A 17,662-nucleotide genomic window follows, 5' to 3' on the forward strand; every position below is an offset into this window, starting at 1 on the left:
TAAGTTTAGGGTCTGACTCTGAGGCCATTAAACGTTTTCACTCTTCCTTGAGTTTCCCACGGGCGTTATTTGCGTTCGATACCTCCAAGTTCACAGGCACAAGGGATCTGCCTCTTTGGAAGAGCGCTGGTCCAGCGGGGACCATGACTCCCAAAACCTTCCTGTCTCTCCAGTTGCAAGAAGCAAAGTGGTTTAACATGAGCCTGGCGCGAGCAGAAATAGGAGCGGGGTGCTCTTTCCCCAGGGCTGTCGAAGAGCTGCCGTCGGGGTGCTTTCCTTCTCATCTCCCTGGGATTCCGGAGCGGAGCGATCCAGCCGCTTCTTGGCGCGTCCCCTCCTTCGGAGCGCGGAGGTCAGAAACCGGACGCGGCGCGCGCAAGGGTAAAAAGGGGTGTGTCCGACATGCGGTGACGTCACTGCGCCGCCCAGCCAGTGAGAGGCCGGCCTTTCGGAGCCCCGTTCCAATAGGAAGCGAGCTAGCTCTGTGAGTGGCATTAAGGCCGGGCTAGAAGAAAGCAGGACTGAGAAATGAAGTTGTGCTAAAAAGCCCTTTTGGCTATCCAGAAGTTTATTAGGCATTTCTCAGCCGGAAATTAAGGGATCTTCATTAATAGCCCCTCTTCATCCCAGATTAGAGCCCAGGGCGAACCTGGGAGAAACCGAAGCGAGATGGGACGGAGGAAAACTCCATTGCCCGCGGCAGGGGAAGCGAACTTCTTCTCCACCTTGGGAGGATCTTCCTGAGTTTCATTCAAGCGCTGAGATTGTCATCTTGGGCGCGGGGACAGAAGGTAAGTGGCCGAAGGGCACGCGAGAGGGCGTGGGAGGCGAGGGCCCCCGAGGCTGTTTTGGGGAGCGGGGAGGTGCGATCCCTTCGGACTTGGCCAACCATCATCCGGACTCCCCCCCCCCAATGTGGCGCTCAGATAAAGGTTATCTGATGCTCTCCCTTGCTGCGAAAATCTGTTTTGGGGGGAAGCGGGTGGGAGCACTCCCTTCGAAGGATCTCGGCGTAGCAGAGCAAGAGAATGATTTTGGAAGGAGCGTTTGCAAGGGACCCGAACGGGATCAGCTGCGGAGGGTTCTCCAAGGGCAGAGCGACAGAGGTCTCTGTTTGATCCTACCATCCCTCCTTCTCCATATTGAGATCCAAATAGAGGGAGGGGGGAGAGGAGGGACTAGCTGATTTCATTATCCACAGGTGCCGCCATCCTCAAAGTGTTTAAGCCAGAGTACCGGATTTAATAGCTGAACTGGTTCAAATGGCTTTCAAACAAGACCGGACACTACGTTAAGCGAAGGAATCCGGCCTAACTGGTTTCTGGATCGGAAGCACCGTTTGCTTTGCAGGGGGTTGGACTAGATGACCCTCGGTGTCGGTGTCCCTTCCAACACTACAATTCTTTCTGGCTGCACCATTGATTGTATTTTTCTCCTAAGAACTGGTTGCTAGGAGGAAATGGGAGATTGACACCATAGTAATAATTAAGAATATCAGCAACAAGGGGCCCAAATTATTGGGGAAATCTGCGCGAATCCTGTTAAAATGAACAGAATCTGAGAAACACTGATATCAACAGAGTGTGATAAGAACATCTGCATGGGACTGGGCCCTAAATAATAATGGTGGTGGTGGTGATTACTTTTTGTTTTTACTTGCTTAAAGACTCTGTATCTGTGATGTATTGTTTAATGGAGTTACGCAGAGCCGAAGCGTTCCCCCTGCTTTCGATTATTCGGAGGAATGGGCACCACTTGAAACAGTGCCGCTTCCAAGGGAGGCCATCTGATCCCTTCTCCTCCTCCTATTCCCAGTGCTGAAAGCGACACTCACTGGCCCCAGTTGCAGTCCTCGGAAGCTAGTCCCGCTGGGCTCGACGGGGCTTACACCCAAGGAAGTGTGCGCAAAATTGCAATCCTACAGGTGCGTGACTCCAAAAGCAAGCCTCCGCTGAGTTCAGTGGGACTCACTGCCAGGGAAGCATTCCCAGGTGGATGTCAGCCTCATTCCCTCCGGGGAAAGGCTTTACTTACACACCGCAGAATGCTTCCAAGGTGCGATGTTTTCCCTTGAGAATTAAACCCTTCGACCTCCCCGTCTCACCTCCCTGCCGTTGTTGTCTTCACAGTAGCTTGAAGGAACGGTCCCTGCGTCTGCAGATACCCGGCCACTTTTTTCCCCGCAAAGAGAGAGGAAGAGCTAGAGAGGCCTGGAGATTGTCAAACGTTTGAAGAGACGCTATCATGTCTCTTTTGCCCGGAATTACATTTTCAGCCACGACAGGAAGAAAGCATCAAGGATCCCCTGACTGGATTGCTGAGCTCTGAAGCCATCTTGCCGCTCTCCTCTCTGCCAGTCGCTTTTGGATTCCCAGAGCTGGATTCGCAACTTTTACAGCCCATTGATAATCAGCTCCTTAATAATAATAATAATAATAATAATAATAATAATAATAATAATAATAATAATAATAGATGGTCTTGCACCTATCACCATCCCGCACCCTGAAGCTGAAGCATTCGCGCGCCCGCAATTTAAAATGACTTTGTGATTTCAAAACAAAGCAACAAACAATTTCACGATGCTTTGCTGGAACTGACCGAGGCGCCCGCCCGCACACTTTTGTTTATTTTTTTGGATGCATCTGTGGAGCTTACACTGTCAGAAAGAAAGGGGAAGAAACCACCATGAAAGAGAAGTCCAAAAATGCGGCCCGGACTAGGCGGGAGAAAGAAAACAGCGAGTTTTACGAACTGGCCAAACTGCTGCCTTTGCCTTCCGCCATCACCTCGCAGCTGGATAAAGCCTCTATCATCAGGCTCACCACCAGCTACCTGAAGATGCGGGTGGTTTTCCCCGAAGGTAGGTGCCCATTGTCGCGGGATTCAGCTACCCACCCCTATTTCCTAATCAGCGCGCGGGGGGAGGTCCTTGATAGCCCAGGAGGCCCGCAGTGCTGGCCTCTTCCTCCTCTCATCTGGTCCAGTAGTTTAAGAGCGGACTAGGGGAGCCGTCGAGGAGTCGCCTCGTGGCCCTGTTCCTCTGGCCTGTGTAGTTTTCGCACCAGACGGCTCTCTGGAGTGGTTCCCCACTCTCTTTCAAAAATAAATCTTTCTCTTCTCTCGCTCCCCCTCTCTCCCTCCCTGCCCATAAACACTTTCCCCTTTGGTACATAGGATGTGTTTGGCTGGGAACCGCTGGCACCTTTGTCAACACGTCGAGGCTCAGAGCTCAGCTGCTTGTTCCAGTAAAACAAACAATGCATTTTCTCTCTCCGCCCCGCGTCTCCCTCCCGGCGAAGCCACGTGCGTTGCTCAAAAGGGCAATTCTCTCATATTTATTATAGATAAATTGGGCAGGAGGGAGGAGAAGGTGGGGGAAATGAATTAATACGAGGCTAAATATTTGCATGGATGGATCGACAGCGCGCAGCCCCTGGGCTTCTGTGCCGAGCAAAAAAAGGGAGGCAGCCGCGGACAGATGCGTCGCGTCGCGGTGGAGAAAGGTGCGGGGGCGGAGGAAGGAGCCGACGAATTTAAATGCCTCTTTTGAATATGCATGAACGTGGCACATCTGGAACTGATGTCGAGGGTCCAGGTTTTTGAGAAGGCATGAATCAAGGCCGTCGGTGTAGTCAGCGAAAAACAAAAACAGTCTTTCCTGGTGTTAAAAGTTCTTCGTAAGAGAAGCAAGGCCGCGTTAACTGCCCGTTCCGGGTGATTCGGATGGGGGAAATAGCTGGAGTGTTTTTCTGGAGTAGTGTGATTAAAAAAGGGGGGGGGAGAACAGGTTTCCTGAATAATAAGGTATGACAAACTTCAAAGGGGGGGGATCCAAAGAAAAGCCAGGAACATCGGCCTCGATCCCCTCTGGCAACGGCTTTTAAGAGGAAATTCCCATTGCCTAGCTGAATGTTCGGCTTGCTTTTTTAAAAAAACAACAACAAAAAGATCAGACTGTTACTCTAGGATCCTGTGTACTTTAAAAACGTCAGTAAGCCAAGGGCTTTTCTCCCGTGAAACCCGGATCCCAAATATGTTGGGACTGAACTTGGAAGAGAATCGTGGGACTTCCTTGCGTCGCTCCCTGCAAACTCTTCTTTGGATTAAGGGCCCCTCGTGTTTTCTGCTGTCACCAAATGAGACTTCCTTTCCCGTCTACATGGAATCGGGATATGAATATGATCCCGATTAATCTAAAATATATATTTGGCGTTATAAGATCAGTGGCTATTTTTAAATCAGGCAAGGGGTTAGAAAAATTCACTAAGGATGATACCAATATTTTGTAACGATAAACAGGAACCAGGGGGTATAGGAAATGGGGAGGGGGCTGGAATTTCTCCCGGCGGAGTTAAGGAAAACAAATCATTAGGATAGCTATAGCCTTAAGAACATATGTACTTTTATTGGGGAAGTGAGGCGATCGCATCCACAGGATATTTCAGTTATGAAATGGAGGAGAACACAAGCGCAAGGTGTTTGTTTTTACAGAAAGTCAGCCCCGACCAAATTCACTTGGAAATAAGTTGAAGTGGAATTTATTTCCCAGAAAGTCTACAATCATACTTGCTCAGAAAACGTTCCTTTGAAATTGAGGGGACTTCAAAATAACTGGGCTTGTGACCCAGCTGTGCGTTCTGCATATTTTGCAACGTGCAGTTCAACTTATTAATATGCATCAGGCTGTTTTCGTAAAACAGGATCCAACTTTCATTCTTTTTAGCTTCCGAAAGCGGGGGAGTTAAACACATGCTCAGAGAGCAGCAAAAGAAACCAGAGGGATTTAAACACAATTAACTTTGGCTGGATCGCACCCATACTTAACAGCAAGTTACATGTTGCAATTTATACAAGCATTAGATGAAAACAAGGCAGTTTGGGATGGGATGATGATTATTATTTTCCCTTTACCGTCCTGCACATACCCAAGGCACCTCCAGATTCCCCTTCTGCACATACATATTTTCGTTTGTTTGCAAGGAAGTTCCCTTGATTTCAAGGTGGGCATGATCCAGCTAGAGCCGGTAACTTCACCAGCATACACAACACGTGCCGCATTCCTTTATGCCGCGGTTGATGGGATTAAAGCGCGCTCAATTTCGGCTGGATAGTGCTCTGTGTTTGGGAAAGCAATCCAGCCTGTGTGTGTGTTGTACACTGAGCCGCTGCTCCCAAATATCCGTGTTTAGGAGAAGGGTGCTAATCACTCTTGGGGTGAGGGAGAGAAGATGCAAAGGCGATGAAGTCACCTTATCATTCCGGCGCAGAGTTTTTGAAGACCTTTTATGCGCACCCTCCCTTCCTACTTTCCCCCTTTCGAAAAGGCGGCTCCTTTCGACTGTCCACGTGGAACTTGTGGAAGTATTGGGCCCGTGGGGGGCCCTTGGGGTTCCTCCAAAGATGATTAGCCACGATTTGCCCGCTTCCTCGGTCCCGGCGGGCTTCCTCCGGAGCGTGCTTTGCAGCAGCTCTGCGCAATTACCGGCGCCTCCCTCGCGGGCTTGTGCGATCAGAAGAAGCATATGGTGTTGCTTGTCGGCTGCGAGCAATCAGAGGAGGCAAAGAAGGGCTGATCCTCTGTCCCAGCTTCCCCCTGGCTTGTAAGCCGGCGAATGTCTGGAAAGAGAAAGGAAAGGGGTGGGGGGAGAGGAGGGAGAGCGAAAGCCGCCAGGGAATCGAGGTGGTCAAGGGCAAAGCGAGCCAGATCCGCTGCTGGGGTAATGGCCCCAGCGTCTGCCACACTCGGAGGCAGCGAGAGAAGTTTTGGGGGCTCGGACTTCCTTTATCTCTCTTGTCTCTTTCTCTTTTGCTTCTTTTTCTTGTTTTCTATCTTAGGCAGCTGTGATATTCTTGTATTGTATGGGGAAATCTCAATAAAAATCTTACTGAAAGGTGTTCAGCTCCAGCTACGGATGGCTAAGGTTGGCCTGGATTGGGGCTCCGGTGCTTGCCCGAAGTGGGCTCCCTCCACATTTTTTATTTTTTAATTATTAAGGTCGATCTTCAACGTGCTGGGCACCGCGCGAACCCAGGAGCTTCCAAGCCCACTGCAGTCACTAGACAGCAAGCCTAAATCCAGCGATTAGGAAATAAATCCCACCTCAGGCAAGGGGAATTTAACTTCTTCCTGAGCACGCACCCGCTTCTCTCTCCCTCCTTCTCTCTCTTTCTCCCCACCCCCACCTCAACCATCCTCTTTATATGGGTGGGCTAAGGTAGGGAAGGGTTATGGGGAAGGCGTCTTATGCGATGGCTTGCGTTTTGGTTAAAATCACTGCATATCTTGATTTTGGGAAAGGGGCGCAGAGGGAATTCGCCTGCAAGAGCTAATTGGGCTTCGGACTCGGCTGAGGGTCTTCCTTACTTCTTTAGTAGCGATCGGGGCCTACAGGCCTGAGCCTAGCCGCCTAGATGAAGCCCCATCGATTTCAGTGGCGCCAAGCAGGGTCTCGGGCACAGCTGCCTTGCGGAATGGTTGTATCCATGTGGAAGGAGTCCCAGGATCTATCTGTGTGTGGTCCGGACTGAGCAAGTTCAGGATTGCCACTTGAAGGAAGGCGAGGAAGGAGAACAGCGGTGGGGTGAGGAAAGCGAGCTTTAGAAGCAGACGCAGAAACAAACCAGCGGCATCCAAACCATTATTGTTACTACGGCAAGGCAGGGATGGGGGAATCAGATCCTAGATGACAACTCCCATCACCTCTGGCTATTGGACGTTGGGCTGATGGGAGCTGGAGTCTAGCAGCCGTTGGAGGGCCACGGGCTCACCGCCCCCCTCCCCCGTATTATCAAGCCATCTCTTTCCTCTGAAGTACACGGGGCACCATCAGCACCCCATCAACTGTGCTGGGCCTCTGACCTAAAGCGGCCTGGCAACCTTAGCCCGGCTGAACAACGTAGGACTAGTTTCCCCAGGTCTAAGGGCGCTCCCTCTCCCGCTCCCTCTCCCTCTCCCAGTACGCCTTGGGATCGAAGCCTTAGCACATCAAAGGCCAGCAGGTTCACTTAAAAGCGGAGCTACCGCTGGTTTCTGGATTTTGACTTGTTTTTCTTGGCTGGTTCTTGAAGACAGGCAAATACATCGCCTCTCTCCCGAATTTTTCACAGGCCCTGAAATGCTCAGCGGAATAGGGTGGGATTTGCTTAGGATCCGGGTCTGGGCGTGTTGTGAGAATGGACGCGCCGTGGCACGCAATCGCAGACAGTAGTAGGTGATTAATTTATTTTTGCACCAATTCTCTTTTTGGAGGGTGGGAATGACGCTTTCTGCCTTTTCCTGAGCTCTCCAGATGTTGCGTTAAGGCAAGGAAGAGAAATGCCAGACTTGGCTAAACCTACCGCATCTCTCTCCTTCCGAGTCCCCAGAGATCTTAAGTGAATTCGTATTCACGCCGGTTTGGAGGGCAAAGGTCAAATTCAGGACTCCGTTTCGTCTTCCTGTGTTTATGAACGAGCTCTGGCCTTGATCCTTTTACAAATAAATGGGAGAGGGGGGACATCCCTCCTCCTCTTCTCACCCCCTCCTCTCCTCCAAGGACAAAAGCACGTTTAAAGGTGAGAAGCCGGCTAACTTCCTCCCCAGAAACAAGCAGCGACGGAGTAAGTGACGGAGCCAAACGAGAGAATGACGCCATGGCGAAGCCTTGCTAGGCTTTCCACGTCAGCGCCCAGTTCGGGGACCGTCTGTTAGGGATCGAAGGACTCTTGGCTGAGCCAAATCAGGCCAAGTAGCTGAACGACAGAACCATTTTTAAAGGAACCCTGCTGCAAGGGTTGCATTATTCGCAGAATGAAATGCTGCAGAAGACCACCAAGCCTGTCTTGCTTCCATGCCCCATCTGTTGTAGAGAGCTGTTGTTGCGGTTGTTATTTGCCCAAACATTACTAAAGTTTGGTAAAATATTTTAAGGAGAGAAACACAGCTCAGCGATTTAGGAGCATGCCACGCGTCTTTTCGTCTCTCTTGTCTAAAATATTTCCTAAGCAGCGTTTGCATTCAGATGCTTGAGGGCCAGCAGTTATTACGTAGCTGTTGCATTACACCTGTGCAAGATTAGATCGAACGGCCCGAGGTCCTCCAAATAGGGAAGGGTTTACAAACCATAGCGGATAGATTTCTAGAAACGTTTTAATCCGATGCCCAAACCAGGGAGTGGCCTTCGTTGCTTTAAAGACGGGGCAAGGAGGTGTCTTCAGAAGCAAGTCCCACTGAAGCCATGGGGGCTGTCCCTCAGTGAAATTTTGGTAATTTAAATAAGATATTAACTATAGACCCAGTTACATTGGTTTGTGGAAATCATGCAATAGCTGCCCAAGTACATAATACGGCTATTTTGATTGGTACGTCCGAGGGGCAGGTAGACAGAGGGGTCGAGGAGGGTCCACGCAGGCAACGCCGAGAGGTCTGGGGAACGAATATTAGAGCTAACCTTGAAACCCAAAGGCTCGTAGGTTGTCGGTATTTTTGTGTGTGAGGGCTTGATATTTCTCTCGCTTATTTCGTAATTTATTTTTTTTATGATCCAGTAGGAGTCTTGCTTAAAAATTGCAACTGAAACTGTGAAGCATTTGATTCATTTTCCCCCTCCACCTGTCTTTCAAGAGGAGAGAACTCAAGTACATGGGAACAAAATAAAATAAAAAATAATAAAAATCCTTCCAATAGCACCTTAGAGACCAACTAAGTTAGTTATTGGTATGAGCTTTCGTGTGCATGCACACTTCTTCAGATAGGAAAGAAAGCTGTTTAGCTGTGCGGAATGGTCTGGTGTGGACTGGACAGAGCTGGATTGCACCGTTGTCTGAAAAGGGCTACAAGAATTGGACCACTAGGAAGGAGAATAGCGGTCCAAAAGTCCAGAGTTTTTGCCTCTAAGTATTCATTTCTTCTCTAGAACAATCATTTGTTGCTGTTGTTTTTAAAAAGAGCTGTAAGGTTAACGACAGCAAGAATGAGATAGGCAATCCTTTCCGCAGGCCTTACATCGAAAAAGGGATTGCTAACTTCCTTGTTGTACTTCTTTTGCGGTGTTTCAAAAGTAAAAGTGCAAGTTAAAACAGCAGCAACGCGTGGAGGGAATTTCCGCGCGGTTCTCACGTCGATGATAATTATGAAAATATCTGTGTGTGTGTGTGCATTGTGCGTGCGTGGGTGTATCTGTGTGTACGTTATGCACTACGTGACCAGAAACACACACACACAAACCCCACATATATATCTCAAACAATCGGAAAAATAGGAGAACACTGGGTGAGTTGAAATCAATGAACATTTTCATAATTATCATCGACGTGAGAACTACCGAAATCATCCCATCTCCTTTGGGGTGGGCGGGCTGGCGGATTAAACAGGCGCTTGACATCATTTTTTGATAGGAAAAATAAGGAAATGCGAAAATTTTGAAAACATACATATTTAGAAGTACTGTCACTCAATCACTAGTTGGATTCTGGACGCTGCGATCAGGCTGCAATCCTATACCCACTTACCATGCAGTAAGCCCCATTAAAGCCCCATTAAACTGAATGGGACATGCGTTTTGAACAGGCACCGGCAGCTTCTTGCCGCTCCGCTTAGGGTTACTCAAAATCGCTTAGCAATGCAGCTCGGCAGCTCTACACTCCATCATTTTACAGCTACTATTTTGTTAAATAAATAAATGCGTTTAGCGTTTCAGTATTGAAATCCATTGCCTTGTTTTAGTTGGGAGGCGGTATTTAAAGCAAAAACAACAAAGGGGAGAAAAGGAAGAAAAAACAACAACCCCCTTTCCCACGTGGATCGGTGATTTAATGCTGTTTTTCTTGCTGCTGAGGGAAATGATTGAGCATTGGGTTTCAGTGTTTATTTTCTTACAGACGTTTTTCTCATTTAAAAGCCTTTAAGCTGCCTCCCTTTGTTTGATTCCAGTTTTGATGTGGACTTGAAATGTGAAGTGCAGAACGAAAGCCCCGGCATAACTGCTCCAAAAGCAGATTTATGGCTGAGAAAAGCAGAGGTCAGGCTGATTGGCAAAACCCGTAATTTCTTCGCGGAAACCCGCCTCGATCGCCAGAATAAAATAATGATGGTGGTGGCGGTAATGGTATTAATTAATAAGCTGTTTGCAGATATTTTCATCAGTCGTGAGGTTAGTAGGTGGTGAAATAATTCCTCCTCACTCCTTTCCCCAAAGATTTCAGGACGAAATGTTAATTTTTTTCCTCCTCTGTTGTTACGGTTAGCATGAAAAACGGAATCGTTTTATGGGTCTGATTAACAGAGCAATACTATAGAGTTTAATGGGACTTTTCCCCCAGGTAAGTGAACATATTCATCCTTAATCGGGTTGTCTATTTTCCTGGTAAAATACGACTCTGCTTTCCAAGGCTGAATGAATCCATATCTGTTCTGCTTGCTAACGAATTTCTTTTAAAAAAACGTATGGCAGTTGGGTTTGTGTGGATAAAACGTTTTACAGATGCACCGTTTGATATTATTTAAATCACAGCATATTAAACCACCGGATTCCACTTATTATTAAAGACAAACAGCACTTTGTTTCTGCGTACATTTTTATATGCATGTAAAACAGAGCTGATTTGTGCTTTTTAATGGGCAGGGTCTTAAATTTTGTAGAGGTCGCTAGCAACTGATGGTTCTGCAAGGCCGAATCTGAGCCGATCCCGCGTAAAGTTAGTTAACAAATATCGTGAACTGGATACCTAAATATGGCAGAACCCGGGTCTGTTGAAGTGAAAAGTCAGCCTCCTCGGTGTGGGGCTTTGGTTTTTGTTCTCAGTAATCAGAGTACACACACCCTTCACACACACACCATCCTAAATAAATACACGGAAACGAGGAAATTTGAGGTCCCTTGAAACGATCGCTTAAAAGGACTGACAGTCCAAGTCCCCTTTCCTCTGATTGTGTGCGAGTCATTTACAGCCCAGTCCTATGCACATCTACTCAGAAGTAAATCCCAATGAGACTTACTATCCGCCCGGGTAAATGTGTTTAGGACTGCGGCATTCCTCAATAATCCCAGTTTCCCCAATAATCCGGCCGGCGGTGTCGGAGGCATGCCTGATTTTGTCGAGGTTGCTCCAGCCCCTAGGATTCGAATACTCGAATTTGTGTGTTTCAATTCAACCCAGTTCGAAGTCAAGCGCTTTGCTTTCCTGCCTTCTTTGTGGGGAGAGGAGAAGACACTGGATATTATCGCTGGGTAGAATTAATATTAATCCTCGAAGCCTTAAAATAAGCGAGAAAGTGGTGAAGTGTCTGCTGAGGGGGTTTAAAAGGTGCTCATTTTCTAAGCTGCAGGCTGAAATGGCCGCCTGATGACCAGGGTCTCCTCGACAAACCGAGAGGCTGAAGGGCCGCCACGTGGTGAGGGAAATGGGTTGGGTCAAAGACTGCGCATGCCTCTGCCAAGCCTGGGATGTGGCAAACTCCACTCAGTCCTTCCTCGTCTGGAGCCTTCAGGGAGACTGAGCCGAGTCTGAATAAGCAGATGCGCCACAGTTGTCCTCGCTGCTCTCCTCTGAGTCCAGAGCGGAGGAGAGACAGATTAATATGTATTGTTATTTTTAATGTGAGCATTAATAAGCAAAATAGTCAATCAGCAAACTTCCGAGAAGCGCAGAATGCATTCTCAGAAGACCTCTGCCTCACGTGGCGGTACCTTGGCTCCATAGGAAGACTCATCTGATCTATATCGACAGTCTTAGACGCGAATTTAGCTGGCTGTAAGTCTCACGGAACTGAACTCAAAGTTCTGAGCAGGCATGTATAGGACTGCACAGTTTAAACGCAAACCTGTGTGTTTCAGGGCAGACTTGGTGGGCGAGGTGGGGATGATCGAGATAAAAACAACCACCATTCTGGATTTGGACCAGGTTTTCGTTTGGTGAACTGTCTCCAAACGAGGGACACACTCCTGTAAGGAATCTCAACAGTCAACCCGAGAGCGCTGACCTCAGAGAAAAAAGCGAGGGGGGAAACCCTTCCCAGAGACTGGGATTGAAAGCGATACAGTCGGCCAAATGTCTGTAAAACTGCCTGCCTGCTCCTTGGAGAAATCCAGTGTGGTTCATGGGACTTTTAGCTTTAGCTGCAGTTCTGACTGAAGTTGCTTTAGCTTGGGAGAAACTCAGTGGGATTTAACTTCCGAGTAGACCCGCGCGGGCTTGTTCCTGCTTTCTGTCTCTCGTGAACCCGGATCGATGGATTTGGAAGCGCCTTGGCAACCTGAAAGTGCCGCGCATGCCAGCCGTGAATCTCCTGTTGCCGTCGAGAATAAAAGCAGATCAGGCCATCTGGAAAGATGGCATTGTTTAAGCACTTTTATTTAAGCACTCAGTAGAAGGGAGGGAGGGAGACGGGGGAGAGGAGAGAGGGGGGGGAAACCTCCCGTAACTCCTTTCTCATCAACAACAATCCAATTAAGAAGCAATACTTGGGTTTAGGTCAAGGTGGGCTACAGCACAAGGGCCGCGGCTCAGCGGTAGAGCAGAGAAGAGGCGCTGTTAGGAGGCCTTGGCTAGACTAGAGGTCGGAGTGGGCCAAGACAGGTGCTTGCTTCAGTCCAGCTTTTGAGGGACCAGGACAGACACGGAGAGTGGCTCTCAAGTATATGACTGTTGCTGGAGAATTAGAAGGATAGAATGACCACGGAAGCGATCCTTAACCCGCTGAGGTTCAGCCCGAGCCTCTTCGGCTAGAAAGAACGTGACAAGCTTTTCTTCTGTAGATTAGGAAAAACCCACGGCGGGCTGACTACCTGAGAAGGTATCGAGATGTCTACTGCAGCCACTTCCTTTGGTCCAGGGCTGCGCTGTGTCCACATTCAAGAGCAGATCGTGCTGCAGCGTGTTTGCTGAGCGAAACTCATTCTGATATACGTATAACGTTGGGTGCTGGTTGCATCTCCTGAAGTAGCTGTACCGCTTCAGGCTGCTCACCTGATGGAATGCTCCCCCGTCTCTCTAAACCAGGGGTGACGAGCCTTTTGTCCTCCTCCAGATGCGGCTGAACTAGAACTCCCATCACCTCTGGCCATTGGCCGGGCTTGTTCTGGCTGATGGGAGTTGTAGTTCATCAACACCCTAGTGGGCCAACTATTCCCCACACCCGCTCTAAATAAAACACCTGTATATAGATGGAGATTGTGTCAGGGAAAACCATTCCCCTTGGCACTTAACTTTAGGGTAATTTTATTATTGTGCGTTATTTATTTATGGCTTTGTTTGTTGCATTTATATTCCATCTTTTCCTCCATGGAGCTAACGGCGGTGCAAATAATTCTCCCCTCTTCCTTTTATCCTCACAACAACGCTGTGGGTGGGGTAGGTCACGCTGAGAGGCAGTGACTGGTTCAAGATCACCTCGTGCGCTTCCTAGCCAACTGAGGATTTGAACCCAGGACTCCCAGATCCTAGACTTGGGCACAGCCCTTAGTGCAAACTCGGCCCAAGAGTGAAATAAGTCCAAAGCAAGTTCCATGCATTCTGCCTTAATTAGTTTGATGACAGCAAAGAATATGTTTGTCGGATAATTTGTCCTTGAATTAACAAACCGAAGGTCCTAACTGTGGCTCGGAAGCCCAGGGTCTCATCCCTGCTTCTCACCGAACCTGCTTCATACTAAATAAACGCGGCGGCAGGATTCTGCTCATCTCAACCCAAGCCCTGCCTTTCCGGTTTTGCGTTCCTCATTGTTTATTCCAGATTGTAAACTCCGTGGAGGCAGGGACCTGTCCATTATTATTTTTTTGCTTATCGGTATGTAAAGAGCCCTGCACTGTAGCAATGGTAACAACATTTTTTCTCAGGTCTGTAGGACGATGCGTGATCTAGAAAGGTGCCGGAAATAGAGGTTTACAGGAAGCCAACGCTGCAATTTCCAAGGGCAGCGAACTACTCTAGATAAGAAAGATGGGTGGAAAGATCACTGCACAGTCGGATGGTACGAAGGGAAATGAGGTTATTCCCCGCGGTCTAATAATAAATAAAGGTTGGATTCTGGCTAGGTATAATGCAGAGCGTTGACACACAGATAGTGTACTGTGAAGTCTTAGGGGACACGCAGCTCTTAGGCTCTAGGCTGAAATATGTGAAGACTGTGGTATTGGCCTGCCTTGCGATGTTGTTGTAAGAATGTGTACGGGACGCGCTTTGAATACAAACAAAAAACACTACAGTATTAGACATGTCAAATATTAGCCTGATCCTTCAATAACCCTTTAAAAAGCCACTGGATATAGAAACACCCCAAAGTAGAAAATCACATTTGAAAATCGGAATATTTTGGGGGGGTTGGGGTCCTGAAAAAAATAACGTTCAGAGCAATCCTTGACATGTTTACTCAGATATATAAGGGCCCCCCCGCGTCCAATGGGCTTTTCTTCCAGAAAAGCATGCATAGGATCGCAGCCTATCGGTGCTATTGTATGTTTACGAGGAAGCTAGTCTCCCTGAGGCCATTAGGACTTTTTCTCGCAGAGGGAGTGATAAAACCCTTCGCTCAAACCTTTCGCTCCAGGTTTCCGAATGCGCTTAACATGCGTCCAACCACCACCTCTTTTTCGAATGACCCACCTGGGAGGGTGAAGTGCAGTGACAGAGTGGAGCTTCTCCCTGTCCCCTTTCCCAACATTTCTGAATGCAGCCACTAACCCACCTTTCCGAAGTACTGGGTTCAAAGATACTTGCTTTCCCTTCCAACCAGTGGGTTAAGGACCCCGCCTAAACCAGTTCTTTAATCTGGCAGTGGGTGGCATTTGGAGTTTTGAATGCACCAGCAAAGCTGAACTGAACACCGAGTCTCGTTTGGAGAAGCGCACTTTACCTTGAGAGAGAGAGAGGCTCAGAGAGACGCCGAATTGGGAAAGTAATAAAGCTACATTTAGTAAAGGAAGTTTGATGGGAACGTTCATCGCTCTAATCTGAGGTGGCGATGCACAAAGAGCCATGCTTGCTCTTTGTTCTCAGCGGGAGAGGCCTACAAAGATGTCTCCTCTCCCAAGCTGAGAATGAAGGAGCAGGAAATTAGGTCAGCAGCGCTAAGAGTTTCCGTCCAGCAGCTGAAGGAATGTCAGCACAGGTCGAAGGACAGCCTAGAATGCTTGCAGATTCTTCTGTCTATCTACTCTTTCCCATGCAAAGCCAACAACCTATAGGCAAGCTGTGTTGCATCTCAACATTTCCTGCAGTATTTGGGCTTAACAGGGTTATGGGTGGGATTTTAAGTTGCAGCTTTCTATATGTTATTACTTGGGAGTAGGCCTCAACTGAAATCTGTAGAGGTAATTTCTGAGTTTCCCTTCTGCAGTCATTATGCCTACTTACCTGGGAACAAGACCCATTTTGTCTACTTTGGGACGAATTGCCTTGGAATAAGAAGTGTAGAGGTGGCGGTGAAATGATGAGCCAATTCAAATTTCCCCACAGCTGCTGACTGGGTAGGTGGCTTTGTTAGGCTTTTTAGGGCACTGGGTGCATAGCAAATAGAACAATCTGTTCTGGATGACTACAAAAGGAAAGCAGATTTTGTGTCTGATTCCTGAAATCCAAATCAGAATCCCTCAGGATAGGTGGGAAACTGTGGAACAGAGGCAGATAAAATCCAGATCACACTATTTGTTAGTGTTAGCATTGCACACAGACAGTAATTCTAGGTTGGCTTGGTGTGGGGCAAGTAAAATTCTCTCAGATCCTAAGAAGAATTCCTCTGGTATGAATAAGACTAAAAACTTGTTTTGCTTCTTATATCCCTCCTGCTGTGGGGCAGGCTGTAGTAGGCAACACAAACCATTTCATAATAAAAATAAATAATGCTATCAGCTATTATTACTGGAAAATACTGCAGTGAGAAACATGGGGCAATGCTGTTACTACAGGGACATTAATGTTGTAGCAGATTTTTAGTAATGTTTAGTAGTAGTACAGCAATGGTCTACAGCTTCACCTACACATGCATAGGTGTTTTCTCAGCTTTTAATGTTACTATCACTATTGTAGCGGTTTCCTCATAGATTGACCTGCTGCATGGAACTGCATTCTTGAAGTTGCAAACACAGGAGAAAATGTTTTCTGGGTATTCGTGATTCATTATAATAGAAGTAAATGTAATAATATAGGGAAGCCTTTCATATTCAGTTTGTGCCTTTAATAACAGACATGTGGTTATTTTTGTTTGCTAATACCAAAAGTGATACAGACATTGGAAAAAATAATAATAATCTTATATGGGTGTTTTTGTTTCTTTGTTTTTTTAAAAAAAAACAGGTTTAATTCCTGTTAAATGAACTCTTTCCCATTATTTATTTGTAACTAGTGGAATCCCGCTGGGTGAGTGAGGAGAGGCGAGCCCAAACACTTGGCCTTGATTAGAGATGTCCTCTCTTCTCTCTCTCCCTCCCTCGGCTGGGGTGGCTTTCCTTAGGACTGTGTTTGGTCTTCCACTGTCATACTGTAAGCATACGAATCCGAGTGAGGAATCTTAGATCGGGTGGGTTGCGGGGGCAGGGGGGGGGGAGGAGAGAAACCAGTCGGACTAGAAGAGATCCATTCTGCGGAGGCCCCTTTTAGTTCTGCACACCTTGCCTGCAGCGCGCACCTTGTCTACTTTGAAAAGATTTCCCCTTGTCTTTTTATTCTCCGCAGAGGCTGCTTCCAAATGTAGTTTCTCTGCCTTCGGTGCAACAGCTCGAGCAGTAGGCAGGTTGCAAGAAACCCGAGTTCTGAATATTAATGGCCGCGCGCCGGTGAGCGACTTGGGAAGAGGAGAGAGGGAAGGGAATGGGAAAGAAAGAGAGAGACTTTCTTAGTTTGCGTTGCACAAACCAGCACAATGGTGTGTGCTTTATCGAATCGGTTTCTGTCAGCTTCACCCGGACCAAACGCAAAAAAAAGGCGGCGGCGACGCATCTCCACTCAAGCTCTCCCTAGTAGCCCACACTTTTGAGCAAGATTGTGCCACTGAAGTGCAGAGCGCCTAGGATGGCAGCTCAGAGGCATTCTTAATCCGGATCGAAATTCCGTCTCGAGGGTTCAGAGATCAGAAGACGACCCTCGGGCCAGAGGAGAAGTGGTTCAAAAAACGCCATCCTCCTGCCCCACTCCGCGCGGCTCTCCCCCATGCGCGATCGATGCTCGTCGTCCGGCCAGCGATGCCGGCAGCTGCCTGGTCGCCTCTGGAGGGGGTAGGAGGGGTGGCTGTTCGCCGTCCTCCCGCCTGCCTAGTCAACGGTGCCTGTGGGATTAGGTCAATTGGTGTGGATCTCCTCCGCCTCATTTGGTTACTAATTGGTTTCTTGTTTTAGAAATCGAAATCTCATTTCCAGAAATCACAAAGCCTCGGTAGGCGGGCCGTGAAGGTAATCCGGGGGTGAGATGATGGGAAAGATGCAGGCGAGCAGGGGGCGGCGGGGGGGGGGGGAGTGGAGTCTGCCTTCAAACAGAATCGCGAGGAAAGCAGCAGTGGAACTTCGCCCGGCTTTTCAAGCGAAATGTGAGCTCGTTAGAGCCATAATAGATACATCCCACCCACTTCTTAAGGCTACTTATGTAAATATGATAAACCAGGCTTGGCGAAGCGCGGAACGGAGATTTCCTCCCCCCCCCTTTTTTTTTTTACCTAGGAAGGTTAATGTAGCGTAGCTTGGAAATCTTCCAA

General features: G+C 48.1%; 1 protein-coding gene across 2 annotated transcripts in view; it reads left to right on the forward strand.

Annotated features, from left to right (window-relative positions):
• Positions 1-517: 517 nt before the first annotated feature.
• The window catches only part of SIM1 (SIM bHLH transcription factor 1), a 53,213-nt gene continuing 36,068 nt past the window's right edge, over positions 518-17,662 (forward strand). The window contains exons 1-2 of one of the 2 annotated variants that reach the window (XM_081904624.1): positions 518-791; positions 2,130-2,863. In XM_081904624.1, the coding sequence (XP_081760750.1) occupies positions 2,689-2,863 (175 nt within the window). In that variant the 5' untranslated portion in view covers positions 518-791; positions 2,130-2,688. Of the gene's footprint in view, positions 792-2,129; positions 2,864-10,067; positions 10,134-17,662 lie in introns of those variants that run through there. The other variant, XM_081904625.1, reaches the window with a different exon arrangement.

The sequence above is a fragment of the Podarcis melisellensis genome (genome assembly GCF_964234715.1).
Source record: "Podarcis melisellensis genome assembly, chromosome: 3".
Lineage (NCBI taxonomy): Eukaryota > Metazoa > Chordata > Lepidosauria > Squamata > Lacertidae > Podarcis > Podarcis melisellensis.